The following is a 26,682-nucleotide window of genomic DNA, read 5'->3' on the forward strand; positions in this document are numbered from 1 at the left end:
AGATTACATTTTCAAATTTGTGTACAAATTTACTCACTGATCACCACAACACACTCTGGAGACACCTATCAATATTCATATTGACTTCAATGGGAGTTCTGTGAAAGTCCGGACCCTAATGTATTTGTCAAAACTCCACTGACACTGCATTGTTTTGGAACTGATAATGTCTCCTTTGGATGTCGTCATCTTTTAGACTAGGAACAGAGCTTCAGTTCCTCCTCTGGCCATTTTGTACTGGTCCAGCAGTGGAAAGCAGAGAGATTGCTGGCAGATCTGGCCAGCTGGAGATTCCCCTAGTGGTAATGGGACTTTGCAGCCTGATATAATTTAGAGGAATCCCAAAACTAGCTTTTAGCAGCCCTAGGAATCATGGAGTGCAAAGGTACCTTCGGGACACTTTTATCCCTCATGATCCTTCAGCTATTCCCAGTGGAGCTCTAGCATGACCAAAGATTTTGCTCCTCATGCCTGCAACGTAAATAAACAAGTCCATGCATTTTAGCCACTAGCAGAGCTTGTTTGGGAGTTGAGGATGCCGGATTCTAGACAGCAGATGCAATTTTCAAATGCTCTTCAGTGACTAAGGTACCTACGTAGTTTTGTACCATTTTAACTGTTATCTGGCAGCGTTTAGAAGCCAGTTATAGCTAAATCAGAACAAAACTTGGGTTGGCAAGCCTTAAGTCCCAGTTTAAAATGTGAACCTAAATCTTCCTGAAAGTCAACAGCAGCTAAGGTCCTCATAGCCAAAGCTGTGTTTGTAAATAGCACTTAAATGTCTACATTAGATACTTTTGATAATTTTGCCCATTACTTTCCCTCTACTTTCATGTTGACATGCGGGGATGTCATCTGCTTTGATCTCAAGAAAATGGAAAAAATGAAAAATATTAGACAGATGAAATGGGTTAGATTTTCACCTGCAGTTGAGATATGGGTGGTGCTCCTATGGGCATCTGAGAAGGTCTCTGGGTTGTAGCTGTGCCCTTCAGGATGCTAAGTGAAATTGCTTTTTGATCTGACTAAGTCAGAAAGGTTTTATAATGTGCTATGCAAAGGTGCACTGATTTCTGTTATACAATAAACTAATGATTTACCAGGATTGTATTGGCACTAAGCAAGTCCATTTATGTATGCTCAATGGAAATTTCCACTGAATAGGCCATCCCTTAGCCTATGTGTTTAAAACAGTAGAGATGAATAACATTTTGTGCATGATCGCTGGCAACATATAAAGAAGAAGTAGAGGTTGCAAAGTTTCCCCATTTCCTTCCATTTGGTACTCAAAAATTATCTGAGGATCTGTGAAGAAAGAGTCCTTTTAACTGCATTATGAAGTTGAATTCCTGTTTTGGAAGCTTAGTGAAGTTTAAATAACTAGCTCAGGCCTGCACAACATACGGCCTGAGGGCCAGGGGCTCACTGTGCGGCCCATGCCGACTAAAGGTGGCGCGGCCCCATCCGATCCGCCAACTGGGCGGAGGAAGTGCAGCGATTCTCACTGCCGAGCTGCCTGCATGCAGCTCCGGTGCGAAGAGGCGGGGCACGAGCCAGAGGGCTCAAAAAGGGGATCCCAGAGGGATTCAAAAAGGCTCCGGCAGCCCCACAACCTGGAAGGCAGAAGCCAGGTAGGGGAGGGGAAGGGGCTTGTGCTGCGGGGAGGGGGTCAGTTCGGGAAAAAGGGAAAAGCATGAAGAGGCAGGGTGCAGGAGAGACAAATGCCAGGGGGCCAAGTGGAGACACGCATGGTGGGGGTTTTTTTCGCTCGACAAAAATTTTTAGCCCGCATGTTCGATATTTTTTGGGAGAGCATCCCTACTTTTGGCCCGCAGCTGTTTTCTTTGGAGTAATATGGCCCTCGGCACTTTCTGAGTTGTGCAGGCCTGAACTAGCACCAGAATAATACGTTTACAGGAAAGATCTGTAAAGACTTGTGAGATAAACCTGGTTACCTTCCAAATATGCTTGCACAAATTAGTAATTTCCAGAACGCATTCTTGAGTGTAAAGCGTTATTGTAGGCCTACTAGCACCATTCATGTCCCTTTTCCATGTGGAATGTTCACGATCGCAGAAGTTTGTCAGATACCTGGTCCAATCAGAAATAAGAGATTCAGTCCTGTAATCACGGCAAAACTAAACAATGGATAAAATACTCAAAAGTCCCAAAGTCACGTAGAAGCCTAAATTAGTGCGGGCCTTGGCTTCTAAGTGACCTGTGTACTTTAAAGTAGGATTCAGGCTCCTAAGTCACTTCATCATTTTTGAAATTTTAACTTCTACCTCTGTCTTCGGTAAATTAAACATTTTATATGGCACCCTTGTAATTCTATAAAGATTTTAGCTATTAACCACTGAGTTTTAGATACTGTTGGATAAAGATATATTCTAACTATTAAGGATGTGAAATAAATTACTAAGATACTTCATAATTTATTATTGTAATTATGCACCAAATCCCCATTTCTTCAAATTCTGTGAAACAACTCCCATTGACTTCAAAGGGACAAGGATTTGGTCCAGAATATAGAAAGCGATGTGTTTAGTTATGGTGCTAGTAATTTCATTCTGTATTTTGTCTAAAGCTGTTGTATTGTATGTGTGGACACATTTTTATTTTTTTTGCATTGCAACTGCTGCCATCTACTGTGTAAATGATGGGATTACATATACTTAACACCAAGGGGTTACATTGGACGACTTAATGGAAAAGAAGAAAGGCAGATTTAGCTGCTTTAGCAGTTCTTCCAATAAACATGGTAAAATGTGTTCTGTTTTGCAGTTGAGCATTCTTTTGTGCAAATGATGCATTTTATATGTTGGTCCTTGTGACCATATATATCTTTTAAAAATAAAGACATCAACAGCTTTTGCATGCAGACATACATCATGCATGTAAATGATCTGTTATTTCAAATGCATGCTTCAAACAGATTGGTGCTTGCAGTGCTTTGACTTTCTAAAGCCTCATTTTTATCCATTTAGATTTCCTCTGAAATGTGCCTTTGTTTGAGAGTGTTCTAGTTGAAGCGTAGGCTTACCTTTTGAAAAGGCAGGTGAGCTAGATATAAAAGCATCTCTTAAATTCATATATGAAAATACCTACCAAAGCATTTCAGAAGCTGTATAACTGATTATAGTGTAAGTGTAGAACAGCATATTTTAGAACTGTAGACTGTACAATTACATTGTTTTGGTTGTTTCGTCCCTCCCCCTTAGGGTAAGAAACTAAATACAATGCTCTTATTCTGAGTACTTTTCCCCTATAATCCCATTAATTTTTTTCCCAATGGAAAACACTTTTAGAATGTAGCAGTTAATTTCCAGTCTACATCCTTTAACTAATGGCAAGCATAGCAACTTGTCAGAATCACAATGATAGCAATTAGGAAGAGCTAGTTTAAAATCCTGTATAGAACAGAATCATTGGTGCAATGACTTACTTGTTGTGGTGAGGCAATCACTTCTGTTAAATATCAGTGGAGATTTGGAGTTGACAAATCTGACCCAGTTACTTTATAATATAAAAAATAGCAATCCAAAACAGAAATATGTAAATTGAGAGGATAAAAGAGATGCATGTTAAGCGAAATGCTTCAGCAATAAACAAAATGTAAATTACTTGGATTTTAGATTATACTTTAGAGATTTGTACATCTGTGTGTGAATCCATCTGTCTGTGTGTCAGTGTGTGACTCTGTTTGTTCAGGAACTTTTCCTAAATGGTAAGAGCTAGGACCATCAAATTTGGTATGCAGCCTCCTCTTACTCTAACTTAAAGCAAGGTCAGGGGTTGGTTGTGCCACGAAAACAGGAAGTGCTATGAATGGGATTGTTTTCCATAACATGAAAAGAAAGGGGCAGAGAGGATGGGTGCAATACTCTGAGTGGCCACTGGGGGCAGCAAGCCAGCACGGGAGATATATCTAAACTGCATAGAGATCACTGGGGCAGCCATATCACAACAAGGCCCTTGCCAGACAGGGGAGCTGGGGGAAGATAGAAGGCTTCTGTCAGCAATGGGGGCTGAGGGGAGAGAAAAGTCTCCTGGTGGCTGAGTGGGAGCTGGGAGAAAGAAAAGGCCTCGGTGGCTGGGGAGGGGGTTGGAGGAAGCAAAGGCTCCTCCAGCAGATGGGACCCCCAACCCTGATTCCCTCCTCACCCCCAACCCTCACTCTCTCACCTTCCACACCTCCAGTCTCCTGACCTGCCCCCCCCCTCATCCCCAAGGTATCCTGACCTGACTCCTGCAGCCCCTACCCCATGCCACCAGCCCTCTGCCCTGAAGGATCTGAGTAATGCTGGGTAAGTCTTGTAGTATAAGTAAGTATATCTGCTAATTGAATAAAATATATGTAAAGTATTTTAGGTATTTTGAAGGGTCTTGTTGATTCAATTTGAAATTATTTATACTACTTGATCTAGTCAATCTACTTTTCTAGTGATTTGGATAAATTTTATGAGTTAGAATTACATTTTTAAAACATGCTAAAAGACTGTAATCGTTTTTCATACTAGAAGTGAACCATAACCTACTGATATTATTCATGTATAAAAGAAAGCTGTATAGGACTAGAATCTTTTGTTTGAGAGTTGGATTTTCAAGAACAGTCAGCAATGGCCTAACTGCTCCTTTGTAGGTCCATGAGAATTTTATTATTGACTTCAGTGGGATCTTAGGCTGTCACTGAGCACTTAAAAATCCCGTCCCAAACCATTCTCTTCCAGCCATATGTATTTTTTCATGAACCTCCACCTCCATGGAAAAATTGCAAAAGGGCTGCAAAATTAGTCCCTCTTTCCTCAGCTGGTTCCGGATAAACCATCTTCTCTGTTTTATTGGGTATACAAGGTTCCCAAGACGTAGGCAGTGATCCCTTAGGTTTCAAATAATCTGTAGAGGACTAGTGAATTTGGTACAGCTGCATGAAGAGCTGATGTTTTTATACTATTGTCATCCACAGTCAGGCAACCAAAGCCCCTGACCTTTTAAGGGGTTGCCAGAAGAATATAAGAACCCATGGGAATGAATTCTGACAGGATCAACATTAAGTGCTTGTCTACATGGTGCATTAGTCCACACTATAGGAGATATAAATTCTACCGTGCCCCGGAGTGTTGCACAGAAACTGGCCTGTGGGGACCTTTCTGGAATGCACTAAACATTCCCTAGACTGAGTTAATGTAGTTTTCTTTCAAACAGGATTACATCAATGCCCAGCAGGAAACTTTCAGTGTATGCCAGCCGGGTTCATACAAGTTTATGTGCAACACACTAGTGTGCTGTAGAATGTATATCCCTTTAGTACAGACAAGTCCTAACTCGGCCGGGCAGGGCAGGGCAGGGCAGGACAAAATACTGCCTGTGGGCCAGATCTGGCCTACCAAGACTATGGATCCAGCTCATGCACGCAGCATGAGCCACAGTCAGACTCCCTGCCTGTACTGCCCCTACACATCACTCAGAAAAGCTGGCTGTGGGGCCCTGTTTGTCTGTGAACAGCTGTAAGCCCAAGGGGAGCGGGGAAAGAGGCTTTGCACACTGCCCTCACACACAGCAGAATCTTGATGCTCCCATTGGCCAGCTTCCGACCAATGGGAGCAGCCTGTTTTAAGAATAGGCAGCACACAAAGTACCCACGCCCCCCTCTTCTTGGGCTTGCAGTTGTTCACAGACACATATGGCCCTGCAGCCAGTTGCTCTGAGAAGCCTTCGGGGGCATGGAAGGCAGGGAATCTTCTGGGCTTCTGTCCAGGAATCATCCAGTTACACTATAAGCATCTACTGGCCACAGCCTGCCTCTGGAACCTCAACCCTTCTGACTCCCAATCTTCTGCCCCTCATTCCTGCACTCCTACCCCACATAACCCAAACATTCTGCCCCCCTCCTGCACCCAAACCTCCTCCCAGACTCTGCACCCCAATCCCACGCCCCAGATCATAACCCCCACCTTCACTCAAGCTCCCTCCCAGATCCTACACCCCCTCTTGCAGCCCAATCCCTTACCCAAGCTCCCTTCTACATCAATGTTCCCTCTTAGTTTTTCCATCTATGTGTTGGATAAATTTTGTTATGTGCACCAGAGCATGTGCCCTACCAAAAAAGACACATACTGCTGGAGGTGGTCAACTGCGAGCACTTTGTCGATCAGCTGGGTGGCATATGAATCTCTCCTGGGTGTTCATCCAAGGCTCAGCTTAGAGAGAACACTCTTCTGCACCCAACCTCAATCCCAGATCCCGCACCTCCTCCATTAATATGGAACAGTGTGGCCCTTGACCACTCACCTAATGCTTGGAGTGCGCACCCCCATCAAAGATTATTGCCCACTCCAACTGTAGGGGATAAACAAGTCACTCAGATTCAAATGCTGCACAACTGTTTTGCAGAGGGCTTGCAGCTAGATTTTTTTGTTACTACTGGTGGTGCGCACTAAGGATGTTAAATTGCGGTTAACTGACTAGTCAAGTAGGCGATGGAATTTCCATCGGGTACTCGACTAATTGATAGGCATGTTCGCATTCCTCCTTTGAAATGTACAAGAGCCCCCCACTGGGGCTCTTGTACATTTCAAAGGAGGATTGTGGAACTCTGCATGCAGCCTGGGGCCAGTGGGAAGTCCCTCTGACTCTGGGCTGCATGAGGCGTGCCAACTTTGAAATGCACAAGAGTCCCCAGCAGGGGCTCTTACTCATTTCAAAGCGGCAGCACAGCATGGAGCCCAGGGTCAGCTGTGTGGCACTGCTGCTTTGAAGTACCCTCTCTTCCTCCCCACTTTGCTGCCTCTATATAATAGAGGCAGCAATGGGGAAGGGAGGAATCAATTAGTGCACACTCACACATGTCTTGGTGCATATTAAATTTACTCCACACATGGATGGAAAAGATTACAGGGATCATTGATCACAAACACTGAGTGGTTTCAGTGTCAGAGTGTATAGTGCCCCTATTCATACTCTACATTCCTTCCAACTTCTGCAACAACTGAGGCAGGGATCCAGTGCTTAAAAATTATGTTATTGTATATGTACATTTATCATAATGCATGTGTAGTAGGAGATGAATTAAGATTACACAGGCAAATTTAAATCTTGCATTTCCTAACTTTGGAGGGCTTGATTTTGCAACCATATTAATGTTCCTTTGATGTGATTTTATGACATTTCCCAGTTTTAAAAAAAGCAAACTGGAAACTGCCCCAGAAATTCCATCATGTGTGATTTGAATGCTAGTTCTTCTTTGAGTGATGTCCCCGTGGGTGCTCCACTACAGGTGTCGGGCTCGTCCCGGTGCCGCAAACCAGGAAGTTTTCGCCAGCAGTAGCCCCCTCCGGAGGACCGCGCATGTGCAGAGTGCCCCACGGCGTTCGCGCCTTTTCTGTGTTGCGCGGTCTGACTCGCCAGTTCCTCCTAACCGTCCACGGCCGCAGACGGATTTGGAACACGCTCCTCTCCTGAGGAGAATTCGTATTGTTATTCCTTTATTCTTTCCCAGTTAGCCCCTTCCTACATAGCGTTAGTCAGTTATTATCTTAGTTAGTTAGTTAGTAGTTAATAGCTTAAAAAAAATTTTTTTTCTTCTCTTTCCGTTATAACCTCTGAGGGCCGCTTCCACGAGCTCCTCAAGTTTGCTTTCCCCCGGAGACCGCCGCACTAAACATGCCCGGCTCTCTCGGGTTTAAGAAATGCGCTTCGTGCGGTGAAGCCATGCCGGTCTCCAATGGCCACTCCCGCTGTATTCGCTGCCTGGGAGAGGGCCACATCCCCCAGAAATGCGGTCACTGTGCTAAGCTGACCACACGCACTAGGCGTGACAGAGAAATGCGCCTGAAGATGCTACTCTTCAATAAGGCTCTCCAGCCCCCGTCAGTAGAGGTACGGGAAGCTCCGAGCGCATAAGTCCAAGGACGGAAGAAGCTCCGCTCCGTCCAGGAGTCTAAGTGCAGGAGAGGCACGAGGCTCGTCGGGCCACCCTCCCACACAGGGAGTGGAGAAGTTACCGAAAGCCCGTAGTACATCAGCGCCAAGCCCCGCACTCTCAGTGCTCTCGGTCCTGGCAGGTCGCCTGGAATCGGCACCATCATCTACGGCACCGAGTCTCGGAGCGGCATCGCAGCCAGATACGGTGCGGTCCTCAGCACCGAGGCACTCGGCACCGTTGCCTCATGAACGCTCTCAGGCTAATCCGGCACCGGCGGTCGACCCGGCACCGGCGGTCGACCCGGCACCAAAGCCTAAGCAGGCACCGAAGACTAAGCCGCAACCAGCACAGACACTGGAGACGGCACCGAGAAAACACTCGGCGCCTGGGTCATCCAGCCCCCATTCAAGACCTGGGGATACGGCTTCAGCGCACATACAAGGCACGCCTGCACCTGCCCGCACCGACCATCCATTGTGCGCGGCTGAACTGGCTCCGTCCGTTGCTTCGGCGCTGGCCCCTACGGGCCCGCAACCCAACGACTCTGGGGATGAGACGGCACCACCATCCCCATCTTCTCCACCTCGGTCGCCACGCCTCCCGGAGGAAGTCTCTGACTTTGCCTCAGTCGTCTCCATTCCGGGTAGCCCAGTCTCCAGGCCTCCCCTATCCACGGGGGTACCGACTAAGGCTCAAAGGAAGACTCACCATCCTCGTACGCCTTCCCCCAGTCCCGATAGGGCGACATTTTCCCCTGAACCATCTCTCTTACCTCGTCAAAGACGGCGGGATCACCATTACGGTTATTCCCCTACGCACCGTTACTACAGATCCCCGAGGCGATCTATTACACCGCCCCGTTATCACCGTTCATACTACTCGAGATCGCCGTATCACTACTCATACCGCTCATGATCCCCGCGATCTCCTCCTCTCTCCCGATACTATCGCCGCAGGAGCGTCACTTCTTACTCTCCGCAATATTCACACCGTGGCTCTCGCCATTGTATGTACACCTCGCCCCATTCTGATCGTTCACGTTCAATCACACGACACTCACCCTCGTCCCCAGACCGGCAGCAATTACTTTCACCACGGCCAATTACTCAGGACTCTATCCCGCCGGCTCAACGCCCACCAACGCCTAGTGGGGATGCGTCAACAGCCTCTGCCCCACATGACGATATCACTCAGTCACCTGTAGCAGAGCAACAGCCCACGGTCTCTCCGACAGATGCCGCTTTCTCTTCCCCGGACGACACGGTGTTTAATGACGAACCCTCTCTCGTGGATGATTACAAACAATTCCATGAGCTTTTCAAACGGGTAGCATATTCACAAAACTTACGTACCTCCGAGGCACCACAAAAGCACCATGCCCTCCTCAGAAACTTACAACAAGCCAACAAATCGAAACTAGCTCTCCCGTTCGATGCCGCTATTCTTGAGGTAGCTAATGACATCTGGCAAACCCCGGCATCTGTGCCCCCTACCAATAGACGCACAGACAGGAAATACTTTATTGATGCCAAAGACGCAGAATTTCTTTTTACTCACCCCGTCCCTAATTCCATCGTTGTCGACGCAGCCCAGCAAAAGAAAGGCAAGGTCCGCGCAAGCGAGAAATTCTGCTGCGGACAAGGAAGCTAAGCATCTGGACCTGCTCGGCAGGAAGGTATATTCGTTGGCAACAGCCACACTAAGAATGGCAAACTACTCCGCCCAACTGGCCAACCACGACTTCGATAATTACTCGAAGTTGGTGCTGTTGATACAACTTCTGCCACACTCCAAAAGGGATGTACTGAAAGCCATCGTGCAGGAGGGTTATACAGCAGCCCGTAATGCACTCCAGATATCTCTGGATATTGCTGACTCGGCTTCCCGCACTACGGCGACATCGATCGTCATGCGACGTGCCTCTTGGCTCCACCTGGCTTCTGTACAAAAGGATCTACAGCCCAAGGTGGAAGACCTTCCATTCGATTGAGCCTCCCTGTTTGCCCAGAACACGGATCAAGTGTTCCATTCTGGAAAAGACTCCCGAGCCACGTTAAGAACCCTCGGGATGTACACTCCGCTGTTCAGGTGCAGGAGAGCTTGGCCGTATAACAGACAAAGGCCTCCTCCTTCTTATTATTATTATTCTAACCAACGCTTTAGGCCCTGCGACCAACATAGACAAAGGCAGCGCCCCCAACATCGCCGCCAACAGCCTAACAAGAATCAGAATCAACAACAACCTCAGCAGCAAGTTTGATGGACTTGTCGAGGGTCTGCGTACCATCCCCCATTGGAGTCCCCACCACGAGTTACCAAGCTTTTCCACCGCCGTCTGAACCCTTATTGCCTCCGTTGGTTCGCCATCACCATGGACCGTTGAGTCAGGGAGATCGTAACCTGATTCTCTTCTCCACTCTACCTCCCACCAACCCCCCATCCCCGTCCCTTTTCAGGGACCCCTCTCACGAATTTCTGCTACGTCAGGAGGTCACGCACCTACTTACCATAGGTGCGGTAGAAGTAGTTCCTCCCGAGTTCCGAGGCAGAGGTTTCTATTCCCAGTATTTCCTCACTGAGAAGAAGTCTGGAGGATGGAGACCTATCCTAGATCTTCGCGGCCTCAACCGCCACCTGCGAAGACAGAAATTCAAGATGGTTACCCTGGGCTCCATCATCCCAGCACTACGCAAAGGGGATTGGTTCGCGTCCCTCGATTTACAGGACGCATACTTTCATATTGCCGTCCATCCAGTTCACAGGAGATTTCTACGATTTACCGTGGGCAACGATCATTACCAATACACGGTGCTCCCATTTGGCCTATCCGCAGCTCCAAGAGTGTTTTCAAAGACCATGGCAGTCATAGCTGCGTACCTCCGTCGAGCCGGCATCACCATCTTTCCCTATCTCGACGACTACCTTCTCACGGCCCCTTCGATGCAAGAGGCCGAGACCGCAGTTACCGCTACAAAAGGTATCTTCGAGACTCTTGGGCTAATTATCAATCTACCAAAATCTTCTCTGGTCCCCGCCCAGTCCATCGTTTTCATTGGAGCCAAACTAGATTCGACAACCGCTATGGCGTATCTACCTATAGACAGAGCTGACGCCATCCGAGACCTATCAAGCGTCCTGCTTACTGCCCCGACAGTCTCATACCTTACCTGCTTGAAACTGTTAGGCCACATGGCTTCCACTACGTATGTCATAGCCCACGCTCACCTTCGCATGCGGTGCCTGCAACATTGGCTTCTTACGACCTACAGACCCGGCATTACCAATATCAACAGTTTCACGCCTGTCCCTGCCCGTGTCAAGGACTCACTCGCATGGTGGCTCCACCCGGCCAATACTCTTGCTGGTGTCCCTTTCCGGGCTCAACCCCCATCAATCCAGCTTACCACGGATGCGTCCCTCGTAGGCTGGGGGGCACATATGCTGCACTATCGGGTCCAAGGCTTATGGTCCCACCAAGAATCCCTGCTCCACATAAACTTCCTGGAACTCAGGGCAGTTTTCAACGCTTGTCGCCACTTCGTCCACTAGATACAGGGAACCACACTACAGGTCCTTACGGACAAAATATGTACTGTATACTACATCAATCGACAGGGCGGAGCCAGGTACAGGACCTTGTGCGCGGAATCAGTGCACCTTTGGAACTGGGCGATTCGCCACAGTGTCACACTCACAGCCTCCTATCTCCCTGGCAAGGCCAATACAATTGCAGATGCACTCAGCAGATCCTTCCAATCCCAGCACGAATGGGAACTCCTCCACTCCGTAGCCCGCAATCTGTTTCAGTTATTGGGCTACTCAGAAATCGACCTCTTTGCCACTCGCAGCAACAAGAAATGTCGCTCTTACTGCTCAAGAGCGGGTATAGGCAGCCAGTCGATGGGGGATGCCTTCCTGCTCAATTGGGGAACATACCATCTCCTATACGCCTTTCCCCCAATTCCACTGATACCCTGAGTAATAGGGAAAATACTATCCGACGCAGTGACAGTAATCTTGGTGGCTCCTTTCTGGCCTCGCCAGACATGGCTGACGCAACTCATGCAGATGTCGCTATCCAGACCTCAACGGCTTCCACAGCTGAGCAACTTGATCTCGCAGCAGCACGGCAATCTCCTCCATCCGAACATCGACCATTTGCATCTGACAGCTTGGCTCCTAACTGGCTCCAAGGCATAGAGCTAACCTGCTCTCAAGCAGTCAAGGATGTACTGGTACAAAGCAGGCGTCACAGCACTCAGCGATCTTACCTCTACAAGTGGCGTCGCTTCTTTGCTTGGTGCCAATCACAAACCATCGACCCTCTCAAGGCACATATCCAATGCATCCTAGACTATATACTCCATTTACATTCGCAAGGCTTAGCAGTCGCTTCCCTAAGAGTACATGTGGCGGCAATTTCGGCCTTCCACGCTCCAATGGAGGGTTTCTCCGTCTTCTCTCATCCACTTATGAAGAAGTTCTTTAAGGGTATTTCCAATCTCTACCCACCGCATAGGCCTATCTCAGAACCATGGGACCTTACCCTCGTACTGGACGCTCTTACCCATCCACCATTTGAACCACTTGCAACTTGTGATTTACAGACTCTCACCCTTAAAGTTACCTTTCTCCTTGCGATTACTTCAGCCCGACGAGTCTCCGAACTCGCAGCACTCTCAGCCGATCCTCCCTATACAGTATTCACTCAACAGGGTGTCTCACTGAGATGTCACCCAGCCTTCGTGCCAAAGGTTAATTCGTCATTCCATGTCAATGAGCCTATAGTCCTTCCCACCTTCTATCCCAAGCCACATGCTACACCTGAGGAAGTCCGTTGGCACACATTAGATGTCAGAAGGGTGTTGGCATTCTATTTAGACAGGACGCGTCCCTTCCGAAAGTCCCCACGATTACTATTATCACTGGCGACCCGCTCTAAAGGTCATCAACTGTTGTCACAGCGTATATCGTCGCATATCGTTAACTGCATCACTCGCTGTTACACCCTCAGGGGCAGGCCCTTACCCTGTACACCAACAGTGCACTCAACCAGGAGTATGGCTGCCTCCACAGCGTTTCTAAAGAACGTACCGCTACGTGACATATGCCGAGCAGCAACATGGTCGTCCTCATCCACATTTGCTCGACATTATGCCCTTGATCGTCTCAAAACGGCAGACATAGCAGTCTCTCAGGCAGTTCTTTCTTCCGTGCACAGATGATTCCGAAGCACGACCAGCTGTTTGGATGACTGCTTCATACTCACCTGTAGCGGAGCATCCACGGGGACATCACTCGAAGAAGAAGAATTTGTTACTCACCTTGTGCAGTAACATCTGTTCTTCGAGATGTGTGTCCCCGTGAGTGCTCCACGACCCGCCCTCCTCCCTGCTTCGGAGCTCTGTTTTTCTCTATTTCAGATGTTCCGGCTGGGAGGAACTGGCGAGTTGGACCGCGCGACGCAGAAAAGGCGCGAACGCCGCGGGGCACTCTGCGCATGCACGGTCCTCCGGAGGGGGCTACTGCTGGCGAAAACTTTCCGGTTTGCAGCGCCGGGACGAGCCCGACACCTGTAGTGGAGCACCCACGGGGACACACATCTCGAAGAACAGATGTTACAGCACAAGGTGAGTAACAAATTCTTCTGCTCAGTTCTTTGGATTAGGACAGTGGTCCCTCAGCAGTAGATCGGGATCTACTGGTAGATCTTGGAGCCACTGACAGGTGATCCTGACTAGTTTGGCCAGGAAGCTATCAAGCGCTGGCACTTCAGTTGCCCCTCCACCCACTGTCATGCTGCTCCTGCCCTCTGCCCCCTGGCAGCCTCCTGCTTGTTGTGCAGGGTATGGGAGGAAGAAGAGGGGAACACTGATGTCAGGGTGTCCCTCCTCCCCCGACTCCTGTACCCGATCTATCTCCACACAGAGAGAAGGGGATGGAGGGAGCTTGGCTATGCAAATCTCTGTCACTCTCATACACTGTGTGTCTCTGTCATTCTCACAAACATACAGGGTATGTCTATATAGCAGGGCTAAACTCAAAATAAGCTACACAACTTGAGCTGCGCTAATTGCATCGTTTAAGTCAAAATAGCTTATTTTGACTTTTGGCGCTTTTTACACAGCAGTTATTTCAAAACAGAGCACTCTTCCCCTGACTTCCCTTACTCCTCATACAATGAGGTTTACAGAGGCTGGAGTAAGAAGCCTGTCATTTTGCATTTATTTCAAAATAATGGGCTTGCTGTGTAGATGCTCACAATGGGTATGTCTACACTACCCTCCTATTTCGAAATAGGAGGGTAATGTAGGCATACCGCAATTGCAAATGAAGCCCGGGATTTGAATTTCCCGGGCTTCATTTGCATAAGCTGGGTGCCGCCATTTTTAAATCCCGGCTGGTTCGAACCCCGTGCCGCGCGGCTACACGGGGCACGAACTAGGTAGTTCGAACTAGGCTTCCTAGTTCGAACTACTGTTAATCCTCGTGGAATGAGGAAATTCAAATCCCGGGCTTCATTTTCAATTGCGGTATGCCTACATTACCCCGCTAGTTCGAACTAGCAGGGTAGTGTAGACATACCCTATGTTATTTCAGAATAACTGACGTTCTTCTGAAATAATGCTGTTTAGAGATAGCCACATTGTCCTTCCTTCTCATCTCCTGACCCAGCACATATGTGAGTGGTGGGGTGTATTATTGTTACTTGTTTTACTGCTTTCAAAGTGGGTTATTTTTGGTTTTTGACTGATCTGTGCATTTCATCATTTTAATTTTTCTCTTACGCTTATACTTAATTCTTTGAGTTCTAAAATGTAATCCGTTGTGGCTGGAGTAATTATCCCTGTAGTAATTGCTGCCCTTGGAAGTGGCTGTCATGTCCCTGCAGCTCCTGAGAAAGGCAGAGCAGGGGATCTCCACGTGCTGTCCTTGCCTGTAGACAATACTCCAGCAGCTCTCGTTGATCAGTTATGGGGAACCATGGCCAGTAGAAGCTGTGAGCTCAGTGGTGCCCAGCCAGAGGCAGCTTAGTGAACCCCTGTCCTAGCCTTGAACCTCCTTCTACACCCAACCTCTTGCCCTAGACATGACTCTCCCTGCACCCAAACTCCTTCCCAGAGCTTGCACCCTGAAACCCCTCCTGGAACCCAATTTCCTGCCCCGGGCTGAGCCTAGAGCCCCTCCCACACTCCAAACCCATTGGTCCGAGACCAGAGCCCACTCCCAACTCCCTACCCCAGCCTGGTGAAAGTGAGTGAGGTTGGGGAGGAAGGGGCTGGAGTAAGCACTGTGAGGCCTCAGAGAAGGGATGGAGCAGGGGCAGGGACTCAGAGAAGGGGCAGGAAGGAAGTGGGGCATGGGTATTTGGGTTTGAGGTAGCTCTTACATTGCACTTAAATTGTGGTTAAAAGGGTTGGAGATCACTGGATTAGGACATGTTAGTGTTTATTGAAGATTTCCTATAGAAATGACCCAAATTAACAATTCCTGGGAAATTTTCAGTGATAATGTGTTTAACTTAGACCTTAATCATCTGGTGAGTCTTTAAAATGCCAACCTATAAAAAAGTTCATGTACTTTTCAGATGTAGGCAGATAAACAAATAGATATGTGTCTGTTAAACAAAATAAGCATTGCTTAAAAAAATCCTGCGGTGTATTTTTAGAAAATAACATAAATAGCAACTTGTTCAAGTCACAATGATATTAATAAGGAACATATAGTTGCAAATTCCACTTATATCAGCAGCTAGCTTTGCTGTGGAAAGGCACAACCACTTTAGTTAAATTACAGTTAAGAGTCTGCAATAGCTGATATATTTGACCTAAATACTGTATGCTTTGGAAAAATATCAAATGTTACATGGGGTATTTCCTGATCTCTTCAGACAATCACTTTACATTTGAAACTGATTCATATAATTTGAATTAAGATTATATTTTCTAGTGTCCTAGATGAATTTTCCAGGGGAGCACTAAAAAAGGGAGCAAATCTTAATAAAGAAGATAATCCTTGTGTATTTCTGTGCATTTGTATCATCTAGGGAGGGAAAAGAAAAACATGTCTCTCACTTAGCACACCTGAGCTCTAACACAAGGCCATAAAGTATCCTTCTGACTCATCCTATACACTGTTATTTTTTCCCATAAATTCCTTCTCTTTAAAAGGCCATGGTCATGTAATTATGCCTTTCCAATGCAGATACCACTGTCAGTTTGGATTAGTGAGAGTGGGTGGGCTCTTGCAGTCATTGCTACTGAGCTGTGCTTGGGATTGAAAGGCTTGCTGTCTTCATAGCTCCTGAAGCTAGAATTCTCTATATTGCCATTCACAGCTGTCTTATAATTAGAGTTTAATACATGCTGGGTTTCTAAGTTCCCCTATTCTATCCATTATTGTATCGTTTCTCCCCATACTTTCCTCCAGCACTACACCTACAATGTCTCAAATTGAAATAGGATCATGATCCTGGGAGAAACAGAAGGTGAAATCCTGATCTAATTGTAACCAGTGGCAAAACTCCTAATAACTTCAACTGGGACTAGGATTTTACCTAGAATCTTTGTTTTTCTTAAAGTAGCTAAACTGAGGTAAAGTAGGGTGACATTTTTGACTGGTAATAAAATCTTGCTAGGATTGAATTCAAGGCTTGTCTTAAAGTTACATTATTTTTATGCCATTGTATAAACATTGTATAAACCTTATGATATGTATATACAATAAATAAATAAACCCTGTCACTGTGGATATATCTACTGCATGCTTATTTTGAAATAAGCTATTCCAGAAGAAATACTCCAAAATAGCTTATTTCAAAATGGCATGTCTACACTACAAAGCCTCAAAATGAGTCCGAGGTAGGCTTCCCTAATGTGGACATGCTATCTTGATTTAGAGCCGCAGGAGGCACTGGGGAATAATTAGTCTGAATTGCTATTTCAGAATAGGTGTTATTCCTCATGTAATGAGGTTTACAGAAGTTAGAATAAGCTGTCTGTTATTTCAAATGTATTTCAAAATAACAGAATTGCCGTGTAGATGCTCACATTGTTATTCTGGAATAATGGCCATTATTACAAAATAATGCTGCTGTGTAGACACACCCCGATTGACACATTACAAGAAACTGGAGAGTAGTTTAAAGCTTCCATTTTGTATTTCTTAAGTGGAGGTCAATCAATAGACCTGTGCCACAAGACCTGAACTTCCCATTTTTGTAGGATGTAAGTATAGTATAGCCTGGAAACAATGGGCTGAATTCCCCTTGCTCTTAATATCTGTTTTACACCTTTGCCACTCCACTGATCTCACTGGAGTCATTCCGGAGTTACTCTGGTGTATGTGTGAGGGAAACATGGTATTATATGTTAGCTAAAGTATGCATTCATTTCTATGAATTATGCCCTAATCTCACTGATTACTCAAGGGAATAAGCATTTCAAATGAGGTAGTTGAAAAATCACTTTCTCCTGAGTCTACCTGATCCCAGTTTTGGCAAGCAAGGGGAAAGGCTGCAGAATTCCAGCACAAGACACAGGACCAGATTCTGTTCTGCTACACCAGTGTAAATGCAGAATAACTCCACTGAGTTCTGAGAGGAAACTTCATCTGAGAGGAAACTCTGTCCCAGAAGCCTATCTTCTTCCCATTGAAATAAGGAGCATAATTCTCATTGATGTCAGTTGTGCAAGGTCAGGCTCAACATTTTCCATCGGGAGGGAAAAGAGAAGGGTTCTGAACAAATGTGGAGAAAGATATATCCATGCAAAAAATATTAGAAGAATTGTGAGGAAGGACATTGTCTAGGAGGAGAATTAATATACCCATGAATTATGTAGTTTAAATATAACTGATTGTTCTACTACACAGAAGAAAAAAAATTCAGCAACTCACTAGTTACCGTAGCAACTGCCACAACCCTTAGTACAGCAGAGTATTTTTGCTTTTCCAGTGTCTTAAAGAAACACTGCTACAATTATGTGGTGACATTTAAGCTTTGCTGCACATTGAAACGTCGCTATTCAGGAAGCACATGTAGGCATCTAATTTAGTACTGCCTGTAATAGGAATAGACTTAAATACAGTATGTACTTAAGTGCTTTCTTGAATTGGACCTTTAGACCACTTGTCTTATTTTTTTTAAAAGAACTGGTAATAAACTCATATTTTCCCAGTTTAAAATATTTTATCTAACACAATAATGAATCTTAATGTAATTTTAAACAGTGATTTTCTACTTCCCCTGCCTTATATAAACTTGTGACAAGATTATTATAATGGATAGAAATAAAATATTGCTCATGCAGGTAATATGAATAATTAGTGCCAAACAAAGTTATTTGGATGGTGTACTTGTTCTTCATAAATGCCCATTTTTTATTGTTGAATGCACATATTTCTGTGCTTAGCTACAGCATAGTCTCACCAAACCCTTATATTAAGTCACAGTATCTGTCAATGGATGTCCTGAGATCTAATTTGTCATTCATAGAATAGCCCAAGATGTGTGTTAAAGATTCACCTAATTCTTTCCAGAATATTTTGATATTTCATTACCCATGGCATGGAAATTTGGTGGTTTAACAGTTCTTCAGAACAACCAAAGTTTAGTTTCATGTTTAGTTCAATAATATCAATTTTTGCTATAAAACAAACTGTATTTTTTCTTCTTTCTCCATGGCTAAAATGTTGATTTTTCTGCTTGCAAAATCTTACGGTATAATGTTGCAGAAATTACCAAAGGAAGAAAACTTAACATCTGTTTAAACAGCAGATATGAGATAGCACCCTAAGTAGGCTTATCAAAACATTATTTCTTAAGCTTTTTAAAAATTATTAATCTATAGAGCTGGGATTTACCCAATCTATCCATGAATCCTTTCTACTAAGGGAAATGTGACTGCCAGTGACTTATTGTTTGACATTAAAATAATCCCTTTTCAACTTTTTTGCAACTGTAACTAAAATTTTCATACAAGACTTACAATATTAATTGTTGATTTTTTAATGTTTTGTCTCATTTGTAAAGAAGAATATCTTGTAAGTGATGCACATGTGCTAATTAGGCACATGTGTGATCTAAGTTCAATATAAAGGAGCTGCTTATGTCTTTTTTAAAAGAACTATCTGAAACAAAGGAATCTTATGTTTTGCAGTGTTTACTGACTGGGCTGTCTTCTTTTGTTTGAACAATTGCATGAGCATTTTAGATTGTGTTTCTTGTCTCTTTAATGCAACACTAAGAAGGTGTGAAATTTCATGTAATAAGATATTTGCAGTACCAGATGCTCGGCTGCTGCAAACATTAGCTGAGAATCTGGCTAATCTAGAGTTGGCAGTCTCACCATCAAGTCCAGAAATGACTGGATATGCAAACTAAGCTACCCCTTGCCACCTAGAGATGGTCTCTCTTGGTCAGGTTTGATGTAATTTGGCAGGTGGAGAATCTTGTACTGCTTGTTCTATACTTGACCCATGGACAATAAATACTAGAAGGCCTGGTTCTGAATGATACTGAGGTATGTGAAATTTACACCCACTATGCAGATTCTTTAAAATGCCAGAATAATGGAATAATGGAGCTTTAGTGTAAATGAAAATTTGTCCCTTCAGTCTTCAGGACTGTCATTTCAGGAACCGTAACAAAAAAAAAAAAAAATCACAAAAACAATAATACAAAAATTTTTTTTAGTGATCAATTTGGTAAAAAAAACATTAGACACTGAACAAAGATCCCAGCAACGGTTTCTAATATACTAAAAGCAAAAGTCTAATTGGCAGTTGTCCTTACTACTCTCCAGTAACTTCGATGCTAATTTTATCCTCACTCTAGTTTTCCTACTTATGATGGCATCCCCACTTCATAAATGGGCAAGAGTATAAGCCCTTGTAGTCTGCATGCTAAGGTTTACCTTTTATCTTGACAAGTGCAGCCAAAGTAATAATGTTCAGTTTAAAGAATGATTGATAGTATGCTCATTCCTGCTTTCCTAACTCCTTTTGCAGCAGGTGGGTATCTTCTTACACCACTGTTGAATTGAGGATCAGTGAGCGTAACCAGTATCAGCAGATTTTTGTCTAATGAACCATTAATTACAGTCTCTATCTCTTCAGTAGTGATTTCGCCACGTGTAGTAAGTCACCAATGTGTAACAAATATTATAATCCCCTTTTATCACAGGCAATCTTCCTTCTCATTTATATTACCCATTACGCCATTCCCAGCGCTCCTTCCTGATTACTCGTCATATTTTCAGATGAAATTGCTTGCTAGCTCCTTGCCTTCATGTTTTACTTTTTTAATGTGGAAAATAAAAATAGAGAGTGCTCAACTTGATCAGATTGATCAGAGTGTGATGGCTTCTCTTCTGTTTGAAAGGACCTTTATTGCACTTATTGGAATTGTCAGGCATAATAGGTGGGACCAACTATTACCTTTCTTACGGTATGCCTCTGAAAAAAAACCCTCAAACATGATACTGAAACACATCACACAAAAGAGGTCTCGTCTCGCAGGTTAGGCCAGGCATATTCTTTTTTCCGGACAGCATCTTTTAAGTGCAATGTTGCTTCATTGTGCTCTGTGGTACATTTTCAATAGACATGTTAAATTGTTGAGACAATAGAAACATCCTCTAATACAACCTGGAGTCCTGTGCATTTAACTTTACCAAAAAACAAACAAACAAACAAAAAAAAAAGCAGCTAAAGAGTCTTCTACATTATGACTTCCTGCTGCTATTCTGCTTTTTGAATAAAACTCTTGGCAAACCTAAACAAGCAGAGGTGCTCTTTTAATAAGATATAAAAGCAAATCATGTGCAATGGGCTGACTTTGACTGTAAATCTAACACTTATTTTGTCTTCTAACAGCAAGCATGCCCACAAGTGAAACTGAATCTGTGAACACTGAGAATGTCAGTGGAGAAGGCGAGAGCCCGGCATGCTGTGGCAGTCTATGGTGAGTACGTACACAGATCCAATTAAGATGTCAGTGTTTTCAACAACCTAGAATTTAAAGGAGCCATTTTTTTCTTTTACCTGTTGAAACATATTTGCTTTGTAATACTCAAGTTTTGCAAGATGCTTTATGTCGTTCATGATAAAATAGAACCAAACTTTTATCTAAAATTCTGGAGTCAGGACAAATAGATATATTTCATTAAGTATCCATTTGAGCTTTTCATTTACAAAGGTTTTAGAGCTTTTTAATTTTACTGCTTTGAAATCACCCAGGAAAAAAAGAGACATAAGCTAAAGAAATGCAGCAGAAACTAATCTATATCTATTTTAGAAATTTGCATGTGTCTGTGTGTCTGTTTGTTCAAGAACTTCTCCAAAATGGTAAGAGCTAGAACCACCTAATTTGGTATGCAGTTTCCTCTTATCCTAACTTAAAGCAAGGTAAGGATTTGGTTGTGCCAAGAAAATGGGAAGTACCAGGAATGGGACTGTTTTCCATAACATGGTGGTGGCCAGGGGAGACAGAAGGCTGTTGGCAGCTGGGAGAGATGGGCGGGGGAAAGAGTTAGGCCCCTGCTAGCTGAGGAGCCGGGGGGGGGGGGGGGGGGGGGGGGGGCTGGGAGGGGGAGGAGAAAGAAGGCCTTTGACAGCTTGTGTGGGAAGAGATAGCCCTGCTGGATGGGATTCCTCACACTGAGCCCCTCCGTACCCCTCAACCCTTCCTTTCTAAACACCCATGCTCCTAGCTTCCTTTCTTGTTCCCTCCCCCCACATCCTCAAGGCCCTTGCCCTGACTCCTACACTCCTGCACTGCCAGGCCCTAACCCTGAAGGACCTAGGCAACGGAGGGTAAATCTTCTAATGTCTTTTATAACTTGAATGATGATCTATAGTATGCATATTTTACCAATAGCTAAAAACTGAGAATTATTAGGTTGCTGTATATATACTACTAACATAATGATTGTGATAATGATTTTCATTCATATAACATCATTTTTCCAGTATGTTCCCAAAGTACATTGAATCAGCCATTTAAAATCCAGAATAATTTCTCTGCAAATACCTGTGCTTTATAACTATATCCTGGTCCACAGAGGATAAAATTTAAAATTTCCATCCTCTCTCATGTAAAATCCATGGTTTGTAAATAATAATATTAGAAAAACAGTTGTAAACAGATGACAATAGTACTTCAGCATTTATGCAGCTTTATGTTGAGAATACACTTTTATGCACAAACTTTGAATAATTCAGTTGTTTTGATTTCCAAATACAGCATTCCAGAGAGAAGGGGTTATGTAAATTTGTATTTCTGTGTATTCTTAAAAATGTATTTTCCTTTTCTTTTAGTCAAACTATCTCAAAATCCAAGTTCAGGTCAGTATTTTCCTCTCTTTTTTCATCACTTTTTTCCTTGTGATAGTTTACACATCATTCTGTATTTTCTATAGTAGAATTTGATTGGATGAAAAATGTTACTGATGAGATATTAGAGAATATAGTTGAAGAGGATTCAGGAACTTTATTGGAAAAGTGCTTTAAACTATCAGTTAGATTTTTGGTATTTGTAACTTCACTTATTTTCAAAAATTTGGGCAAGGGAATTTTTATTTACAAGAATGCTCATTGGAAAACAAGTAAAAGCAAGAATAAACAATCATGATATTGACTCCTCTGTCACTTTCATTGTGGAAAGTTCTTTATTTTTTTCATTTGCATAGAACATGTATTGAGAAATTGCATATATAGGTTGAACCTGCCTCGTCCAGCACTCTCGGGACCTCTATAGTCTCGAAACAAGGAATTTGCTGTACCGGGGGAGGTCAGTGCTAGCCCCTCCAATGCCACTTTCTATGGAGCTCTGCTTCAGTAGCAGCAGGTGGGCCGGTATTGTTGGGGTGGGGATACGTGGTAGTGCTTAGAGGAAGAGGCAGGTTGGCGATGGGGCCTTGTGGCCAAGGGTTAGGAATGTAACCCTGCTGCCATTGGGCTCTGATTCTGTCCCTTGCTGACAGCTGAAGGAGTCCACTGCTGCCCTGCCTCTTCTCCTGTGTGCTCCCATCTCCATTCCTTCTCCTCTCCTTTGTGAGCTTGAACATTGCAAATCAGCTATTTGTGATGCTCCTGAAACTCTGAAAGGATAGGGGAGGAGGTGTTGAGCGTGGAGCCCCTGGCTTTGTCCTGTGAGCGCTCCAGCCTAGGAACACTCATGGATGCCAGACCACAGATGTTGCTGGAAGAGGGAAGTACAGATTATAGAGATCCAACCTGTAACAAACAAATTTGCAAACAGAAAATAGACTCCTGCTTATAAAGGTCAGGTTGCTCAATCACAGAACAAAAACAATGCCGTCTAACTTAGGTGGCCAGTTATGTGGCACATACAACGAATTGTGGATTGCAGATAGTCATAATGACCAGTTTGCAAACAATCTCCAGGCTATTTTTCATAGACATCAGTTGAACAATAGAGATAATCAAGAAGATAATTGAGAAGGTTCTAACAAAGCAACTCTGGAAGCTGGATTCCTCCAATTTCCTCGTTCGTGGTAAAACTTGTTTCAGGCTTGGATCAGTAGCAACACTGATGAATTGTGGTTTTAACAGCTGACATGCATATCGTGTCCATTCTATTAGATCTAACAGCTACTTTGTTGCTGCTGACTACAACATCTTTCTGATGTGCCGGTTATGGCCAATAAAAGTGGCCCTTTTCTTTTGAGTGCTTTCGAGTGGCCTTTTTCTTTTTAAATGAAAGATCCCTAAGTGTAGTTGTAGATGATTTTCTTCTGCCTTGGAAGTCTTTTCATGTGCGATGTGGTGTGGTTTCATCATGTCAGTCCTACAGCTCAACGTATATGTCAATTCACTGGTAGATTAATGAAGAGACATTGAGTTCATATGCCAATGATCCTAAATTCTGTGTTCCATTGCTTCTGGCCCTGCCAGTGAAATGGAACAAATGCATGAGATTATGGCTTTTTAAAGAGTTGAGGATCACACAATAGACGCAGGAAGCACAGATAGATTATGGAAAGCAATTTGGAAGAGCTGGAGTGGATTATGTCTCACCCGGATCAAGGTCAAGTGTTGCCATTTGTTATGCAGCTTTACAATTTGGAATCTTGTTAGAAATAGGATTACTTATGCATAATCAACAAGTAGGCATGGCCCAGAGTGCCTTTTTATCTGCATTTGTGAGAAAATAGTGTCCATTTCTTTCAGACCCATGTTTGTGCCATCTTGAGAATAGATAACTGCATTGGGCAGTTATCTCTCTTCACCTTAGCAACTTCTAAATCATGCTTGATATTAAATTTGTCTCCAGTTAATACCACAAATCAATATCTGCTCCTGTGAAGTTAGCTGTAATTTACTATTCAAAGGGGAATATCTGCATCTGAAATGCCACCAGAGACTTCAGAAACCGTAGATTCAAAACAGATAGAGTATTGTTAAGACATCTCCTTTTTGAATTTGGCCCTTTACAACAGAAAATCGTAGAAGCTCTAGAGGAAAAGCAAGCTAACAACTCACTCTGAAATACACCCATTCTGGTAAAAGAGAACTGTGAGCATCTAAGACCTCTACCAAATGACACTATGAACACATCATTTGAGGAGGAAAAGTTCCCACCACACCTGAAGCTTATCATAATCCAGTCAGTATGTAAGGAACTAACTAATGCAACCAACCAGTATGTAAGGAACTAGCTAATGCAACCAATCTCTCCACCACTGCCCATTCCCAAGCAAATTTACTGAGTAGATCACCAGTAATTTGTAGGCTTTCTCTAGATTCTACTGGTATTCTTGGATACCTCTGAGACAGGTATATTCTGAAATATGGAACAAAATCAGTGCTCATGGCACTGAAGTTTGACATCCTCTTGGTCATAGGCAAGGGCCGTACTGTCATATTGCTGGATCTTGGAACAGTATTTGATATTGTCAGCTATTGAATGTTGCTTTCCCACTTCAGAAGCTCACTGGGTGGGGGGGTTATTCAGAACATACTAAAAGAGCTTTAGATGTTCCCAAAAGGCATTATGGTCATTAGCTCCTACACCTCTAGAACTCTGATTTGTAGTTATCCTACAGAGATCTATCTGCTTCTCCAGCCTTTTCTTCATCTCATGAAACTGCTGGGGAAGTTGCAAGGCAGCATGGACTGAAGTGCCAGTCGTATCCAACTCTACATTACCATCAGGTCTGTCTGACTTCAACAGTTGTTGAGAACAGGAAGTGCTTTGAAGAACTATTCACTTATGTAGCACTAGGCTCAACTGGGGATGTCTGCCTTTTTATTATTAAAATAATTTTCAAATTAATTGTTCTCCTCATCTCCTCATCGCTCCCAGATACCTAAACAAACATGATTGCGAAATTCTCCTTTTCACCTATCAATGTCAAGAAAAAAGACTGCACCCCACTCTTTTGGATTTGGACCTAAAACCAGTAATCTGCATATTTGTGATCCTCAGGTTTGACTACTGTAATTCTCTATGTTTAGGAATGGAATCACTGATCCCTAAAGATCTATATTAAATTCAAAACACAGCAGCCTGTCTGTTCAGTAGCAGAGATTACAAATCACATGTTGCTTCTGTATTCAATTCTCCTTGGATTCCTGATAAGCATTGAGCCAAATTCAAGTTTTCAATCATAATGTAACTCCTCTGTGAGGCTGGTTTGTTTTCTGAGAGACCATCTTTTCCTGCACGATCATCACCTCCCACAACAGCTGTCTTTTTGAACAGTGGCACAATCAGTCTCTAGAATCTTTCTCAGCAACTGGCTCACTAATCTGGAAGTTACATCCAGAAGAGATCAGGTTGACCATGATTCATTGCCTTCAAATCAAAAGGTAAATCTTACTTTTCCAACCTAACTTACCCAGAATAAGACAAGAAACAAAGAAAGCCGAAGACAGGCAGATCTTCCTATGCATATTTCTGTAAATTTATAATGTAAGGAGATGCCATGTTAATGAGTATAGTATAAAGTCCTAGCTAGAGGTATAATGCAGCTGCCTACTTATTAGGTGGATATGTATAGGAAAAGCATTTTACGTTATTGTGTCTATGACCTCCAGTGTCTGCCTACTGGCTTCCAGATGGAAATTAAGGTTTGGGGTTTCCACTGTAAAAGCCCTAATTGGGTTGGAACCTAATTTCTCTCTCACTGTACAAAACTGCCACAACTGTCGTCAGTGGAAACACTTATGCAGAAGATGTCATCGTTCAAATGGAAGGGAGCTTGTGCTTATACTTTCCCATGCCTCTCTAAACTCCACTCCAATTCATCTGATGAAGTGGGTTTTACCCATGCAAACTTATGCTGTAATAAATCTATTAATCTCCAAGATGCTAAAGGACTCCTCATTGTCTTTATCAGACTGTAACATTTAAAATTTCAGTTTTCCTCTTGAAAAATAGGAAGATAATGAAAATGGCTTCCATTATTTTCAAGTTGAAATTTGCACAGGTTTTTCTGAAGATGCATCATAATGGGACAATATCAGACTTTGATGTTCCCCTTTTATCTTTGTATGTGCAATTGTGAACATTTTAGGAAAGGAAGAAAATATGTGCTATGCTCCTCAACTGATACTTTGTGTTGTTTTAAGCTTAATTCACACTAAAACCTGGAAACCCTTACATATGATGTGTAAAATTGCACACCCCTGGGGCTGCATTTTCAGAATCATATATATATAGTAGCCCAATGTCTGTGACTCTGTAACACTGTAGTGTTACGTCTTGCCTCTGGGGGGCGCTGTTGCCTCCC

The 26,682-nt window shown here is 43.8% G+C and overlaps 1 protein-coding gene across 1 annotated transcript in view; it reads left to right on the forward strand.

The window, feature by feature from the left end:
• The window catches only part of CACNA1D (calcium voltage-gated channel subunit alpha1 D), a 363,735-nt gene that overhangs the window by 189,371 nt on the left and 147,682 nt on the right, over window positions 1–26,682 (forward strand). Inside the window, exons 10-11 of the mRNA XM_089781190.1 lie at window positions 20,801–20,888; window positions 22,244–22,270. Coding sequence (XP_089637316.1) covers window positions 20,801–20,888; window positions 22,244–22,270 — 115 coding nt within the window. The remainder of the gene's footprint in view (window positions 1–20,800; window positions 20,889–22,243; window positions 22,271–26,682) is intronic.

This window comes from Pelodiscus sinensis, chromosome 11 (genome assembly GCF_052426305.1).
Source record: "Pelodiscus sinensis isolate ZL-2025 chromosome 11, ASM5242630v1, whole genome shotgun sequence".
In the NCBI taxonomy this organism is placed as follows: domain Eukaryota; kingdom Metazoa; phylum Chordata; order Testudines; family Trionychidae; genus Pelodiscus; species Pelodiscus sinensis.